Genomic DNA, 18,329 nt, shown 5'->3' with positions numbered 1-18,329 from the left:
ATAGATAGATTGTACAAATTGCAACCAAAAATGGAAGGGAAAACTTAGGGTAATTGAGATGGGAAAATATTTCATGGATGGTCGATAGATTAATGATGTAATTTTTGACTTTTAAATAATAATTAGTCATTAATAAGTATAACGTGACTAATTGTTATCGTCATAAAATTTGGAAATCTATATTAACAAAGTAAAATTTGTTTGTACGTTTGTCTTCTGTCTATTTGTATAAGAAACAGTCATGAGGTGCACTTTATAAAATGCCCCTAATGTAAATGGAGTCGTAGTATCAAACATGTATACAGGGTGAACTGTATATAGTGCCTTTGATGTATTTCATTTACATATTTTTGATCATCTGAGGTCATGAAGAGGCTGTTTTTGAGCGAAATTTTTCCTTTTATCTGTCTTTTCCCTCTTATCTTTTTCTTTGTCTCTGACCACATCCCTCACTTTGTCTTTAATCTTTTACCTTCATTCTTTATTATTTCTATTCCCTTCTATTCAGCTCTCTGCAAGAACAGAATTAATTTGTCGTTTTCATAGATCAAAATGAATTGATAACATCAATTAATGGAAAGGAATTAGAATAACTAATGATGGAATTAAATAAAGCATAATACAACGTAAAAGTTGCAACTTGTATAATCCGTTTATACAATCTTCAACTTGTACACAACCAAATATGAAAGGTATAACAATTTATTCTACATATAGTGTGTGTAAGCAAGACGTACCACTCATATTAGAGCTCTATAAAGCCATTATTACTTGCAATCAATGTTGGTTTAAAAAAAAAAAAACTTTCAAAATTTATCAGCTTTCATTCGTTGTAGTATTAGTTGCGATACGTCAACGAACACCTAGAATGGTTGCAGATATTTTCCGCGCCCGTCACTTTCGAAAAAAGGTCGGAAAATTGTGAATTGCCCTCGTGAGATGGTCCTTAAGAACTTTTATAAATCGTAGACATAGTACAACCCACTATTTTAGCGAAATCATATAGAATTTTTTATTTATTCTGGAATTTTTAACACTGATTTCCGTCCGAATGATCCCTTTTTCATTTATTACGAATAAAATTATTTGATTTAAGCCACAACTCAAATTATGACTTGATGTATTGCTTACAAATACCTCATAAAATACAATATAAGCTCTGGAAGAGGAATTTGAGAAACTATTTTCATCTGTAATTTTTTGACAATTAATAGTTCATTAAATTATCTGCCTTTTGTTTGAGGAATTTTACATTTTCATTGGAGTTTGAATTTTTCTTAGATGTCCAGTTTTGATCATTTATAGAAATGAACTTCACAAATGTATCAAAGATTACTTGATTATAGACTTTAATCTATGACAAAATATTTATGACCCTCTAATCCGCGGAACAAGTGCATTTAATTTTTAAATCTGTGATATTTACCTATATGATCAATTTATTTCTCAAAAAAAAATGATTTTCGTCAATACTTCCATCAACACAAATACGAAAAATTTCTCTAAGTCACTATTCTTGTATAAAGCTCATTTTACCTTAAGAATAGTTTTATTGTCTTTTGATATCCAATTCACCTTGAAAATTGAATCACTTTCGATATTTAAATGTTATCCAGTATCTTAAGGTGTACTTTTTTCTAAATTTGAATCCATCATATTTTGACATAATCATGGGCTAGTAATTTTGTTTTATTGTTTTATAAACAGTTAAAAAATTTTAAGTAAATCCTTTTTTGATTTGTCACTTGAAGTGATGTTGAAGTATAATTTTTTTTCTTAGGTAATTGGTTGAAGCAATCTTTTGTTAGAAGTGTAATATCTTGTAAATTTTTGCCGTTTTTCAATAATTGTTTATCAATGATTCAAAAAGAATAATAAAAAATTAATTCCGAATTACCTTCATTGTATTTTGATACTAAGATAATAAATATTTAAAGTTAATCATAACTAAGTATAATTTATTTTTTGTCCCAAGCACCATAGCGTCCGTCAATTCAGTACTTGTTGCAGAGATTGACTATAAATTTATTAACTAAAAGTGTGTGCTACATGAACAAGCCTATTAATTATTATCCTTTTAAAATTGAATATAATGGCAGTTCAATAATAAAATATTACATTCTATAGATAAATAGTAGTTATAAAGAATTAAAGATAGTACAAAATGTAATAAAAACCATTAATATTCAATAAAAAATTGATAAATTAGATAAATATAGGTGTTAGATGTGATTCAACTGTTGTTTATAGCCTTGAAAATATATAAAAGGGTTCATTTAAGTCGAAGAATCTACATATATTAAATAAAAAAATTTAGAATTATCTATCACTTTAATATTGGAACCGAAGAGAAAAGATCAAAAATATGGAAAAACTATTAGTATTGTATACTTTTATGGCTGTCACAGTCATATCAGTAGGTATGACTTGTGTCACAATAAGAAAATTGGGATTGTTGTACTTACATAGAGTACATAGTGCTCAATTTTATATGATTTGTCATTACAAAATATATCTAGATCAATCATTGAAGTGTATATTTTATAGATTCAAGCTGCCCAACATTATCTGGTAAACAGTGCGTCTTTCCATTTACATATGGTGGAGTAACCTACTCAGCATGTACTACAGTTGATAATGGAAATAACCCTTGGTGTGCAACGTCTGTAACATCCAGTGGAGAGTATCAAACATACGATGACTGCTCTTCCTCATGTCAAGGTAACTGTCAGGATATTTACAATGGATCTTGTACAGAAATTCAATTTTTAATTTTTATATTAATTTTTTTTTTCAGCCGCAACAACTGTAACATCTGATGGTAAGCTAAACTAAATAATTTTATTCAAATGTATATATATTATGGATCCAATTCATAATGTGTGCTAAATAGGCTGTCCAACTACAAATGGAGAAAGATGTGTATTCCCATTCAAGTACAATGGGAAAACATATGATGCTTGTACAACAGAGGACTTTGGGTCAACTATGTGGTGTGCAACTCAAGTTTATGGATCAGGAGAAACCAGAACCTATGGACTATGTACCTCTTCTTGTCCAGGTATGTTTTGTAGTATAACAATATCTTTTGACTCTTACAAATCGATTTTTTCATATAGTTGAATCTACAGTTGCCCCATCAAGTAAGTAATTATTAAACTTAACTTTTTGCTTGTACATATATGTACTAATATTCATTGAAAAAGGTTGTGCAACACTTGATGGTAGGCCATGTGTCTTTCCATTCATCTATGGAGGAGTTTCTTATCCAGGATGTACTGTTGTAGAAAATAATGGAGTACCTTGGTGTGCTGAAACTGTCAATGCAGTTTCAAATGAAATGACGACTTATGGAACCTGTAACAGTAACTGCGAAGGTAAGGTGTTTTTCCAAAGGTGTTCAATATTTCATGGAATTTCTTTTTATTTTCTATTTCACAATATTTTCTTTGAGCTCCATATAAAAATTTAATTATAGAAAATATTTGTGTTTTCATAACTTTATGTCACTTTTGTTAAATTTTATTATATTTTCGCTTACAAAAACTAATGAATCAAATAGTGGACCCAACAACAAAAGCACCAACTTCTATTTCAACCACAATCGTCACTGAAGGTTCAACATGTAAGTTTTTATTATATATATATTTTTAAAGCTTTTTGGCTATTGCTTGGATTTATTTCTTTTTTTAAAGTGACAAGAAATATAACATATAAATTTAACAAAAAAAAAGCTTAGGGGGAAAAATGAACTTTTGACACTTTTTAATATATTAAAAATTTAGATTAGGGAACGTATTTAATGATCATTATTATCATTTTGCCATTATATGGAACGAAATAAAATTATGTCTTATAGTTCAAAATTTCATTTTTATTTAATTATGGTATACTTCAAATAGTAAGACACACAATTCACGTATGTTTAAACATCAAGTTCATTTTTTTAATTTGGGTGATAATAATTCATGCCTAAAATCTTAAGTGATCAAAAAGAAGTTTCTTTAATTTATACTTTTAGTAGAAAAAGAAATATTTTTCCTAATGAAAGGAAATAACTAAGTTAAACATAAGAATTACGTTGATTTCTCCCAATGAACAGTAGTAAATTTATAATAATAATCTACAATATATTTTTTAATTCAACATCATTCAATTGCAATTAGTTTAAATAAAAGTAGGATATATATGAATTTCTCAAAAAAAATAGAAATAAATTCGTTATTTGAATCCTTGACAGACAACAACAACACGTTATTTATGAGTACAAAAATAGATTGAAAAACAATAATATATTGAATAAAATCCATTTTTATTTAAACGATATATAATTTTGAAAATATGTTGACAACACATGGGAACTCAAAAATCTTAAATCCAATACATCATTATAATAGTACTTGGTTTATTCATTTATGAATCTCTAATTAATTTTTTCGTATTCAATTCAGTTTTCTAAAATTTTCATATTAAATTTTGGAGTATTTTTACCCTTGCTTAGACTAAAGTTAGCATTTGAGTGAGACAAAAATAATTAAATTATTGATAAATTTTAGTTTACAGATTAAATTTTTTTTTCTTCATATATTTTATATCTAATTATCCAATACTGAGAAAATGTAATTTAAATAATAAATTACAATGTTATTTAAACATTTTTGTTTAACAAGGAATAAGCCTTGATTTTTTAACTGTTTGTTAAGCAAAAACGTTCATTTAAACATTCATAGTTAAAGGGGTTTTTTTTCAAAAAAGAGTATTGGCTACTCAGAGTTATTTTTCAGTTACAAATTGATTTTATTTTATTAAACAGAAATTTATCTAAGTTTAGAGATGGAATTTTAAACATTCCAAGAAAAACATTTACATTAAACACAATATCAAGCGATGGAACAGAAAAAATAATCCATTATATTAGTTGTCAAAACAAACTACCCCCACTAAATTAATCATAAATATTTTTCTCAAAATTTGGATAAAAGTTTTTTGACTTATTACTTTGCCTAACATGATAATTTGATTATCTAACGAAATTTTGTAAGAATACAAAGAGCATTTATCATTTGCTTTGTTAAATATTTGTGTAAATTTGTATTTTTCTTTAAAAAATATATTTTCTAAGTCTTCCACCTACATTTGCTGAGTAGTGGTGGAGGATAGGGTATTTAGAAATGGCACATAAAAATATTATATACATATATCACTTTTGATTGCAAAGAGTCTCCTTCCACACCTTTAATATTTAATAATAGAAATACGTATTTAAATAAAATGTCTAATGGGCCTTACCATTTGTGAGCCTTTTTACATAATCTATTTATCTCTTCTTTAAATTCGATAAGATGTCATCATAATAGATGTATTCTACAGTTGTTTATGTTTTTTTATTTATTTCCGGATGATTTGTTTTACATCCAGGACAATACATTGATTTGGAAATCTCATACAAAATAGAAGCATAACAAATTTTAAAAGCTTTTAAAAATAATAAATTAGTATACTCATTAAAAGTACATTCAAGAGAATAAATAAATAAAGTTAAAGAAAATCTTATGACTACGAATGTTATAGAACCCAGAAATATATTTTTTCCTATTCTTATCCTTCCCTTGTGAAATTTAGAAATATTTATATTGTAATAAAAAATCCGAATATAAATAGGTAAATAATAGAGCTTTTATGTATAATTAACTGAACCTCTTATAGATTATTCTCACAATCAAAAACCAAAACAAATCAATATTACTGTAAAACTGGATATTTTCATACCAAATGCTCCATTATAAATGAAAATTAAATTATTTAAATTGCAAACGTAAGAAAATTGAAAGTACGTGGTTGTATTCTTTTTTAAAGAAAAACATTAAAGTATAATGTTTTTTAACGTATAAAAGCACATTTGATAATAATTGAATGATTGCATATAAAAAATAAGCACATATAGAAATTAAAAATAAAATTTTGTACAGAAAAATTACATTTTAATACTGATAACTGATTTTTTTCGTACACAAACGTTGGCTTAAACCTATACAGAAAGTAAAAATATAACAAAAGTTCACATAGAAAATTATCAAAAACCAGATTAGATACGGAAAAAAATTATAAACTAATAATTTGAATGAGAGTATCTATAAAAATTGAATACGGAATTTGAAAAATTTAAAATCGTAAAATTCGTGTAAACTAGTGTTATCAGTAAAGAACATTTGTTCATTTGATGACTAGGAAAAATAAAATTAAAAAATCAAAAAATGATCACTATAGAATTAAAATTCATACACTTATATTTAAGTCCAGAGCTGCCCAACAGTATCTGGTAAACAGTGTGTCTTTCCATTTACATATGGTGGAGTGACCTACACAGCATGTACAACAGTTGATAATGGAAATAACCCTTGGTGTGCAACGTCTGTTACATCCAGCGGAGAGTATCAAACATACGATGACTGTTCATCCTCATGTCAAGGTAACTGTCAGAATATTTACAATGGATCTTGTACAGAAATTCAATTTTTAATTTTTATATTAATTTTTTTTTTCAGCCGCAACAACTGTAACATCTGATGGTAAGCTAAACTAAATAATTTTATTCAAATGTATATATATTATGGATCCAATTCATAATGTGTGCCAAATAGGCTGTCCAACTACAAATGGGGAAAGATGTGTATTTCCATTCAAGTATAATGGAAAAACATATGATGCTTGCACAACAGAGGACTTTGGGTCAACCATGTGGTGTGCAACTCAAGTTTATGGATCAGGAGAAACCAGAACCTACGGAATATGTACATCTTCTTGTCCAGGTATGTTTTTGTATTATAACAATATCTTTTGACTCTTACAAATCGATTTTTTTATATAGTTGAATCTACAGTTGCCCCATCAAGTAAGTAATTATTAAACTTAACTTTTTGCTTGTACATATATGTACTAATATTCATTGAAAAAGGTTGTGCAACACTTGATGGTAGGCCATGTGTCTTTCCATTCATCTATGGAGGAGTTTCTTATCCAGGATGTACTGTTGTAGAAAATAATGGAGTACCTTGGTGTGCTGAAACTGTCAATGCAGTTTCAAATGAAATGACGACTTATGGAACATGTAACAGTAACTGCGAAGGTAAGATATTTATCCAAAATAAATATACAACATATCATGTGATGATATAAATAACTTTTGAAAAATATGTTGATTTCTTCTTTTATTTATCTACTTAAATTTATTTTAAGTTACAATTTTATTTAAAAATCCTACCAAATACTTACCAATAATATATTTCAATTCAATATTTTAGTTGATCCTGATACTACCACTATGATGACATCCATAAGTACCACAATAATTACAACCACTACCACCACAATGACTACAACAACATCTACTAGTACTACAATATCATCTACAAGTACTACAACAACTTCAACAACAACATCCACGAGTACCACAACAACTACATCTACAAGTACCACAACAACCTCCACAAGTACAACAACCTCCACAAGTACAACAACCTCCACAAGTACAACAACCTCCACAAGTACAACAACCTCCACAAGTACAACAACCTCCACAAGTACAACAACCTCCACAAACCTCCACAAGTACAACCTCCACAAGTACAACAACCTCCACAACTACAACATCCTCCACAAGTACAACAACCTCCACAAGTACAACAACTACAATTCCACAAAGTAAATACGTATAGTATATTTGATTATTCAAAGGATTGCACAACTCAACAAATAAAAAACTAAGTTTAATATTTGATGCAACTACTAAAACTCAAGGTTAAGTGCTAAATTTTGTTTGAAAGTAAAGTAAAATTTATGTAAAGGGTTCGGGAACAAAACGTGGACTAAATGACGGATTAGAGATAAATGACATTAATTTTATTTGTGATTTTTTTTTTAACTTTGAGACACAACCCTTGTCCTCCTTGATCTTCTTCTTCAGGTCCCCAGAAGCTCAGAATCCCTTTTTAAGTTGTGCCCCCCCCCCCTACCTTCTTTCCCTGAGATGTCTTTTACATACTTTTTCATCTTGACTACCTCGAAAATGAGGTTTCTGGAGCATTTTACAATGTCCATAATCTCTGCCGCCTCAATTTTGGCATCTAGAAGGTCTGAGATCCTGTGCCTCTTTGTTTCTTTTTCAATCATGATGAAAGATTGGAAAAATGTTTATATTTATTTACTTAAGCAAAAAAGACAGGAGATTCGTAATATGTAGGGGAAAATCAAAAAACCTCGTTTTTTTAATTACCTAATTAGGATTTATTAACAGTCTATGTTTTGCTTCTGAACCCTGTGGATATCCGTTTTATTTTTTTCCTAACTTAAAAATTAATAATAACCTATAATACTCGAAACATTAAAATAGAATAAATAATTATTTGAATATTTTATGTGTGAGTAAAATGCTACTTCAATCAAATATTAAGCATTTTTGAAATTATAAAATAATAGCATATGTGTAACTTATATTGATCTAATAATAAATTTATAGCAATTAATGAGTGACAAAATTCTATTTTAAGATGTCAAAGTTACGGCAGCACCTATCTCAAAACAAGTAAATTCAAAAGGAAATAATTTGGCAACTACAATTAACTCCACGGTGTCTACTGTAACAACATCCACAAGTACCACAACTGTATCTTCAAGTACCACAACTACATCTACAAGTACCACAACTACATCCACAACAATGGTCACAACTGCTACTACAATATCCACAACGACTACTACATCAACCGAAAGTACAACAACTACAATGCCTCAAGGTAAATAGAAATGATCAATTCATCGATTTGAACAATTACATAAGTTTGGAAAAGGTACTCCATTTCTGAGGGTTTTTTCTTCTTAAACAGAATAAAAGTGTCAAAATAACTTACAAAACTCAAAATTAGATATAATCCAAAAAACAAAATGAGCTACAGATTTGAACTTCGTAAAAATACCCAAAAAGAATGTGACATGGAAATTGAAAGGTTTTTTATTGAGTTTCCGTTATAAAATAAACATTTTTGGTATTTGGTAATCTGACTACTGATTTTTTCCTAATCAAACACCAATAGGGCATCTGTTTATAATGATATTGACAGATGTGTCCCTCTTAGATTATATTCATAAAATTATGTTAAATTTTGATTGTTCCAAAAATATGTATAAACTTTTAGGAATATATATATTTTTTTTTTTTAATAGCCGAATATGTTTTACTTTTAAACTGAAATGATGGTACATCAAACAATAAAAAAGCATACATAAACAAATAAAAAAACTAAATAGACAATATCAAAATAATATGTAATATAATCACATTATTAAATGAAATAATACAGACTCAAATCAACCAAAACAATGACCTTCATCCTACTTTTTTTTAAATTCATATATGCCTCAAATACAGGTTTAAAACTCCGAATGCAGTATTTGTAGTGGTTGCCAACGATTATTTCAAAGCAAGTTTACCAAAACCTTGCACTTGCAATCATAGTTTGCTGTTTTTTTATTATCTGTAAATTTTATTTTGTTTCATTCAAAAATCTATCCCCTTCAAACATTCGTAGAATACATTTTCCAAGGGTGATATATCCAGGCATTGTAGGGGCTAGGATCAGGTTAATGGTAGTTTTATTTTACAGTGAGAGAAATAAAATTAATAAAAAAATATTTTGAGTAATATGAGTTTTGTCCCAAGAACATTGTCCCCACCGTCAAGCATAAAGGTAGTAAGAATGTATGTTTTGAAATTTATAAAATATTATTGAATGTTACAGAATATTTGAAAAAAAGGGCTCCCAATGTGTTCCTATTTATAACAAAAAAAGGTAATACAAAATTTAACCCCAATCCAGAAATATATAGACGCAGCACATATCGACTCTAAAATTTCCATATTCATAACTTTGAAAGTCAAATCAATAGGTATGAATGGTGCTATGTACATATAAACTGTAGATAGTGCACAATTTTGTACGAATTGTCATTAAAAAATATGGTAACATCAATAATTAATATATATATATTATAGAATCGAGCTGCCCGACAGTATCTGGTAAACAGTGTGTCTTTCCATTTACATATGGTGGAGTAACCTACTCAGCATGTACTACAGTTGATAATGGAAATAACCCTTGGTGTGCAACGTCTGTTACATCCAGTGGAGAGTATCAAACATACGATGACTGCTCTTCCTCATGTCAAGGTAACTGTCAGAATATTTACAATGGATCTTGTACAGAAATTCAATTTTTAATATTAATTTTTTTTTTTTTTCAGCCGCAACAACTGTAACATCTGATGGTAAGCTAAACTAAATAATTTTATTCAAATGTATATATATTATGGATCCAATTCATAATGTGTGCTAAATAGGCTGTCCAACTACAAATGGAGAAAGATGTGTATTCCCTTTCAAGTTTAATGGAAAAACTTATGATACTTGCACAACAGAGGACTTTGGGTCAACCATGTGGTGTGCAACTCGTGTTTATGGATCAGGAGAAACCAGAACCTATGGACTATGTACATCTTCTTGTCCAGGTATGTTTTTGTATTATAACAATATCTTTTGACTCTTACTAATCGAATTTTTTTATATAGTTGAATCTACAGTTGCCCCATCAAGTAAGTAATTATTAAACTTATTTTTTTGCTTGTACATATATGTACTAATATTCATTTAAAAGGTTGTGCAACACTTGATGGTAGGCCATGTGTCTTTCCATTCATCTATGGAGGAGTTTCTTATCCAGGATGTACTGTTGTAGAAAATAATGGAGTACCTTGGTGTGCTGAAACTGTCAATGCAGTTTCAAATGAAATGACGACTTATGGAACATGTAACAGTAACTGCGAAGGTAAGATATTTATCCAAAATAAATATACAACATATCATGTGATGATATAAATAACTTTTGAAAAATATGTTGATTTCTTCTTTCATTTATCTACTTAAATTTATTTTAAGTTACAATTTTATTTAAAAATCCTACCAAATACTTACCGATAATATATTTCAATTCAATATTTTAGTTGATCCTGATACTACCACTATGATGACATCCATAAGTACCACAATAATTACAACCACTACTACAACAAAAACCTCCACAATTACTACAACAACATCTACTAGTACTACAATATCATCTACAAGTACTACATCAACAAGTACTACAACAACTTCAACAACAACATCCACAACAACATCCACGAGTACCACAACAACTACATCTACAAGTACCACAACAACCTCTACAAGTACAACAACCTCTACAAGTACAACAACCTCCACAAGTACAACAACTTCTACAAGTACAACAACCTCCACAAGTACAACAACTTCCTCAAGTACAACAACTACAATTCCACAAAAACTCGAGGTTAAGTAAATACGTAAAGTATATTTGATTATTCAAATTTTATTTGGATTACACAAGTCAACAAATAAAAACTAAGTCTAATATTTGATGCAACGACTAAGACTCGAGGTTAAGGGCTAAATTTTGTTTGAAAGTAATGTTTAATTTATTAAGATATCCAATTTTTTTCTCTTACTTAAAAATTAATAATAACCTATAATACTCGAAACATTAAAATAGAATAAATAATTATTTGAATATTTTATGTGTGAGTAAAATGCTACTTCAATCAAATATTAAGCATTTTTGAAATTTCAAATAATGGCATATGTGTAACTTATATTGATCTGATAATAAATTTATAGCAATTAATGAGTGACAAAATTCTATTTTAAGATGTCAAAGTTACGGCAGCACCTATCTCAAAACAAGTAAATTCAAAAGGAAATAATTTGGCAACTACAATTAACTCCACGGTGTCTACTGTAACAACATCCACAAGTACCACAACTGTATCTTCAAGTACCACAACTACATCTACAAGTACCACAACTACATCCACAACAATGGTCACAACTACTATAACAATATCCACAACGACTACTACATCAACCGAAAGTACAACAACTACAATGCCTCAAGGTAAATAGAAATGATCCATTCATCGATTTGAACAATTACATAAGTTTGGAAAAGGTACTCCATTTCTGAGGGGGTTTTTCTTCTTAAACAGAATAAAAGTGTCAAAATAACTTACAAAACTCAAAATTAGATATAATCCAAAAAACAAAATGAGCTACAGATTTGAACTTCGTAAAAATACCCAAAAAGAATGTGACATGGAAATTGAAAGGTTTTTTATTGAGTTTCCGTTATAAAATAAACATTTTTGGTATTTGGTAATCTGACTACTGATTTTTTCCTAATCAAACACCAATAGGGCATCTGTTTATAATGATATTGACAGATGTGTCCCTCTTAGATTATATTAATGAAATCCTGTTAAATTTTGATTGTTCCAAAAATATGTAGAAACTTTTAGGAATATATATATTTTTTTTTTTTTCATAGCCAGAATATGTTTTACTTTTAAACTGAAATGATGGTACATCAAACAATAAAAAGCATTCATAAACAAATAAAAAAACTAAATAGACAATATCAAAATAATATGTAATATAATCACATTATTAAATGAAATAATACAGACTCAAATCAACCAAAACAATGACCTTCATCCTACTTTTTTAAAATTCATATATGCCTCAAATACAGGTTTAAAACTCCGAATGCAGTATTTGTAGTGGTTGCTAACGATTATTTCAAAGCAAGTTTACCAAAACCTTGCACTTGCAATCATAGTTTGCTGTTTTTTCTTTTATTCTGTAAATTTTATTTTGTTTCATTCAAAAATCTAAAAGTCCCCTTCAAACATTCGTACAATACATTTTCCAAGGGTGATATATCCAGGCATTGTAGGGGCTAGGATCAGGTTAATGTTAGTTTTATTTTACAGTGAGAGAAATAAAATTAATAAAAAAATATTTTGAGTAATATGAGTTTTGTCCCAAGAACATTGTCCCCACCGTCAAGCATAAAGGTAGTAAGAATGTATGTTTTGAAATTTATAAAATATTATTGAATGTTACAGATTATTTGAAAAGTAGGGCTCCCAATGTGTTCCTATTTATAACAAAAAAAGGTAATACAAAATTTAACCCCAATCCAGAAATATATAGACGCAGCACATATCGACTCTAAAATTTCCATATTCATAACTTTGAAAGTCAAATCAATAGGTATGAATGGTGCTATGTACATATAAACTGTAGATAGTGCACAATTTTGTACGAATTGTCATTAAAAAATATGGTAACATCAATAATTAATATATATATATTATAGAATCGAGCTGCCCGACAGTATCTGGTAAACAGTGTGTCTTTCCATTTACATATGGTGGAGTAACCTACTCAGCATGTACTACAGTTGATAATGGAAATAACCCTTGGTGTGCAACGTCTGTTACATCCAGTGGAGAGTATCAAACATACGATGACTGCTCTTCCTCATGTCAAGGTAACTGTCAGAATATTTACAATGGATCTTGTACAGAAATTCAATTTTTTATATTAATTTTTTTTTTCAGCCGCAACAACTGTAACATCTGATGGTAAGCTAAACTAAATAATTTTATTCAAATGTATATATATTATGGATCCAATTCATAATGTGTGCTAAATAGGCTGTCCAACTACAAATGGAGAAAGATGTGTATTCCCTTTCAAGTTTAATGGAAAAACTTATGATACTTGCACAACAGAGGACTTTGGGTCAACCATGTGGTGTGCAACTCGTGTTTATGGATCAGGAGAAACCAGAACCTATGGACTATGTACATCTTCTTGTCCAGGTATGTTTTTGTATTATAACAATATCTTTTGACTCTTACTAATCGAATTTTTTATATAGTTGAATCTACAGTTGCCCCATCAAGTAAGTAATTATTAAACTTATTTTTTTTGCTTGTACATATATGTACTAATATTCATTTAAAAAGGTTGTGCAACACTTGATGGTAGGCCATGTGTCTTTCCATTCATCTATGGAGGAGTTTCTTATCCAGGATGTACTGTTGTAGAAAATAATGGAGTACCTTGGTGTGCTGAAACTGTCAATGCAGTTTCAAATGAAATGACGACTTATGGAACCTGTAACAGTAACTGCGAAGGTAAGATATTTATCCAAAATAAATATACAACATATCATGTGATGATATAAATAACTTTTGAAAAATATGTTGATTTCTTCTTTCATTTATCTACTTAAATTTATTTTAAGTCACAATTTTATTTAAAAATCCTACCAAATACTTACCGATAATATATTTCAATTCAATATTTTAGTTGATCCTGATACTACCACTATGATGACATCCATAAGTACCACAATAATTACAACCACTACTACAACAAAAACCTCCACAATTACTACAACAACATCTACTAGTACTACAATATCATCTACAAGTACTACATCAACAAGTACTACAACAACTTCAACAACAACATCCACAACAACATCCACGAGTACCACAACAACTACATCTACAAGTACCACAACAACCTCTAACAACCTCTACAAGTACAACAACCTCCACAAGTACAACAACCTCCACAAGTACAACAACTTCTACAAGTACAACAACCTCCACAAGTACAACAACTTCCTCAAGTACAACAACTACAATTCCACAAAGTAAATACGTAAAGTATATTTGATTATTCAAAGGATTACACAAGTCAACAAATAAAAAACTAAGTCTAATATTTGATGCAACGACTAAGACTCGAGGTTAAGGGCTAAATTTTGTTTGAAAGTAATGTTTAATTTATTAAGATATCCAATTTTTTTCTCTTACTTAAAAATTAATAATAACCTATAATACTCGAAACATTAAAATAGAATAAATAATTATTTGAATATTTTATGTGTGAGTAAAATGCTACTTCAATCAAATATTAAGCATTTTTGAAATTTCAAATAATGGCATATGTGTAACTTATATTGATCTAATAATAAATTTATAGCAATTAATGAGTGACAAAATTCTATTTTAAGATGTCAAAGTTACGGCAGCACCTATCTCAAAACAAGTAAATTCAAAAGGAAATAATTTGGCAACTACAATTAACTCCACGGTGTCTACTGTAACAACATCCACAAGTACCACAACTGTATCTTCAAGTACCACAACTACATCTACAAGTACCACAGCTACATCTACAAGTACCACAACTACATCCACAACAATGGTCACAACTACTACTACAATATCCACAACGACTACTACATCAACCGAAAGTACAACAACTACAATGCCTCAAGGTAAATAGAAATGATCCATTCATCGATTTGAACAATTACATAAGTTTGGAAAAGGTACTCCATTTCTGAGGGTTTTTTCTTCTTAAACAGAATAAAAGTGTCAAAATAACTTACAAAACTCAAAATTAGATATAATCCAAAAAACAAAATGAGCTACAGATTTGAACTTGGTAAAAATACCCAAAAAGAATGTGACATGGAAACTGAAAGATTTTTTATTGAGTTTCCGTTATAAAATAAACATTTTTGGTATTTGGTAATCTGACTACTGATTTTTTCCTAATCAAACACCAATAGGGCATCTGTTTATAATGATAATTACAGATGTGTCCCTCTTAGATTATATTCATGAAATCCTGTTAAATTTTGATTGTTCCAAAAATATGTAGAAACTTTTAAGAATATATATATATTTTTTTTTTTCATAACCAGAATATATTTTACGTTTAAACTGAAATGATGGTACATCAAAAGATGAAAAAGCATTCATAAACAAATAAAAAAATACTTTAGACAATATCAAAATAATCACATTATTAAATGAAATAATACAGACTCATACACAATCAACCAAAACCATGACCTATATCCAACTGTTTTTAAAATTCATATTTGCCTCAAATACAGGTTTAAAACTCCGGAAGCAGTATTTGTAGTGGTTGCTAAGGATTATTTCAAAGCAAGTTTACCAAAACCTAGCAGTTGCAATCATAGTTTGCTGTTTTTAGAAATGATCTTTTTCCAGATTCTGTAAATCTTATTTTGTTTCATCCAAAAATCTAAAAGTATCCCCTTCAAACATTCGTACAATACATTTTCCAAGGATGACATATCCAGGCATTGTAGGGTCTAGGATCAGGTTAATGTTAGTTTTATTTTACAGTGAGAGAAATAAAATTAATAAAAAAACATTTTGAGTAATATGAGTTTTGTCCCAAGAACATTGTCCCCACCGTCAAGCATAAAGGTAGTAAGAATGTATGTTTTGAAATTTATAAAATATTATTGAATGTTACAGATTATTTGAAAAATAGGGCTCCCAATGTGTTCCTATTTATAACAAAAAAAGGTAATACAAAATTTAACCCCAATCCAGAAATATTTAGACGCAGCACATATCGACTCTAAAATTTCCATATTCATAACTTTGAAAGTCAAATCAATAGGTATGAATGGTGCTATGTACATATAAACTGTAGATAGTGCACAATTTTGTACGAATTGTCATTAAAAAATATGGTAACATCAATAATTAATATATATATATTATAGATTCTAGCTGCCCAACAGTATCTGGTAAACAGTGTGTCTTTCCATTTACATATGGTGGAGTAACCTACTCAGCATGTACTACAGTTGATAATGGAAATAACCCTTGGTGTGCAACGTCTGTTACATCCAGTGGAGAGTATCAAACATACGATGACTGTTCATCCTCATGTCAAGGTAACTGTCAGAATATTTACAATGGATCTTGTACAGAAATTCAATTTTTTATATTAATTTTTTTTTCAGCCGCAACAACTGTAACATCTGATGGTAAGCTAAACTAAATAATTTTATTCAAATGTATATATATTATGGATCCAATTCATAATGTGTGCCAAATAGGCTGTCCAACTACAAATGGAGAAAGATGTGTATTCCCTTTCAAGTTTAATGGAAAAACTTATGATACTTGCACTACAGAGGACTTTGGGTCAACCATGTGGTGTGCAACTCGTGTTTATGGATCAGGAGAAACCAGAACCTATGGACTATGTACATCTTCTTGTCCAGGTATGTTTTTGTATTATAACAATATCTTTTGACTCTTACAAATCGATTTTTTTATATAGTTGAATCTACAGTTGCCCCATCAAGTAAGTAATTATTAACCTAACTTTTTGCTTGTACATATATGTACTAATATTCATTTAAAAAGGTTGTGCAACACTTGATGGTAGGCCATGTGTCTTTCCATTCATCTATGGAGGAGTTTCTTATCCAGGATGTACTGTTGTGGAAAATAATGGAGTACCTTGGTGTGCTGAAACTGTCAATGCAGTTTCAAATGAAATGACGACTTATGGAACATGTAACAGTAACTGCGAAGGTAAGATATTTATCCAAAATAAATATACAATATATCATGTGATGATATAAATAACTCTTGAAAAATATGTTGATTTCTTCTTTCATTTATCTACTTAAATTTATTTTAAGTTACAATTTTATTTAAAAATCCTACCAAATACTTACCAATAATATATTTCAATTCAATATTTTAGTTGATCCTGATACTACCACTATGATGACATCCATAAGTACCACAATAATTACAACCACTACCACAACAAAAACCTCCACAATGACTACAACAACATCTACTAGTACTACAATATCATCTACAAGTACTACATCAACAAGTACTACAACAACTTCAACAACAACATCCACAACAACATCCACGAGTACCACAACAACTACATCTACAAGTACCACAACAACCTCCACAAGTACAACAACCTCCACAAGTACAACAACCTCCACAAGTACAACAACCTCCACAAGTACAACAACTTCCTCAAGTACAACAACTACAATTCCACAAAGTAAATACGTAAAGTATATTTGATTATTCAAAGGATTGCACAACTCAACAAATAAAAAACTAAGTTTAATATTTGATGCAACCACTAAAACTCGAGGTTAAGGGCTATATTTTGTTTTAAAGTAATGTTTAATTTATAAAGATATCCAATTTTTTTTTTCTTACTTAAAAATTAATAATAACCTATAATACTCCAAACATTAAAATAAATAAATAATCATTTCAATTTTCTAATGTGTGAGTCAAATGCTACTTCAATCAAATATTAAACATTTTTGAAATTTCAAATAATACCATATGTGAGACTTATTTTTTTTTTTTTTTTGACACCTTTTTTTAAGATATCAAAGTAACCGCAGCACCTATCTCAAAACAAGTCAATACAAAAGCACCTCCTATAACTACAATTACATCAACAGTCTCTACCACAACAACTCCGACTACAACCACCACCACAACTACAACCA

The 18,329-nt window shown here is 29.1% G+C and overlaps 1 protein-coding gene across 1 annotated transcript; it reads left to right on the top strand.

Annotated features, from left to right (window-relative positions):
• The first annotated feature begins 2,395 nt into the window (after nucleotides 1-2,395).
• On the top strand, nucleotides 2,396-17,690 carry LOC121128859 (uncharacterized). The gene is made up of 33 exons (XM_071893252.1): nucleotides 2,396-2,420; nucleotides 2,548-2,721; nucleotides 2,798-2,821; nucleotides 2,894-3,061; nucleotides 3,120-3,143; nucleotides 3,207-3,377; nucleotides 6,296-6,469; nucleotides 6,546-6,569; nucleotides 6,642-6,809; nucleotides 6,869-6,892; nucleotides 6,956-7,126; nucleotides 7,414-7,701; nucleotides 8,547-8,792; nucleotides 10,049-10,222; nucleotides 10,297-10,320; nucleotides 10,393-10,560; nucleotides 10,621-10,644; nucleotides 10,707-10,877; nucleotides 11,053-11,395; nucleotides 11,779-12,023; nucleotides 13,287-13,460; nucleotides 13,531-13,554; nucleotides 13,627-13,794; nucleotides 13,854-13,877; nucleotides 13,942-14,112; nucleotides 14,288-14,639; nucleotides 15,003-15,269; nucleotides 16,542-16,715; nucleotides 16,785-16,808; nucleotides 16,881-17,048; nucleotides 17,108-17,131; nucleotides 17,194-17,364; nucleotides 17,540-17,690. Exons 1-27 carry the CDS (start codon nucleotides 2,396-2,398, stop codon nucleotides 15,055-15,057), a joined length of 3,798 nt encoding a protein of 1,265 aa, XP_071749353.1. The 3' UTR covers nucleotides 15,058-15,269; nucleotides 16,542-16,715; nucleotides 16,785-16,808; nucleotides 16,881-17,048; nucleotides 17,108-17,131; nucleotides 17,194-17,364; nucleotides 17,540-17,690.
• The last annotated feature ends 639 nt before the right edge of the window (nucleotides 17,691-18,329 follow it).

Source organism: Lepeophtheirus salmonis, chromosome 14 (genome assembly GCF_016086655.4).
Source record: "Lepeophtheirus salmonis chromosome 14, UVic_Lsal_1.4, whole genome shotgun sequence".
Lineage (NCBI taxonomy): Eukaryota > Metazoa > Arthropoda > Copepoda > Siphonostomatoida > Caligidae > Lepeophtheirus > Lepeophtheirus salmonis.
This window is presented reverse-complemented; position numbering and strand designations above follow the sequence as displayed.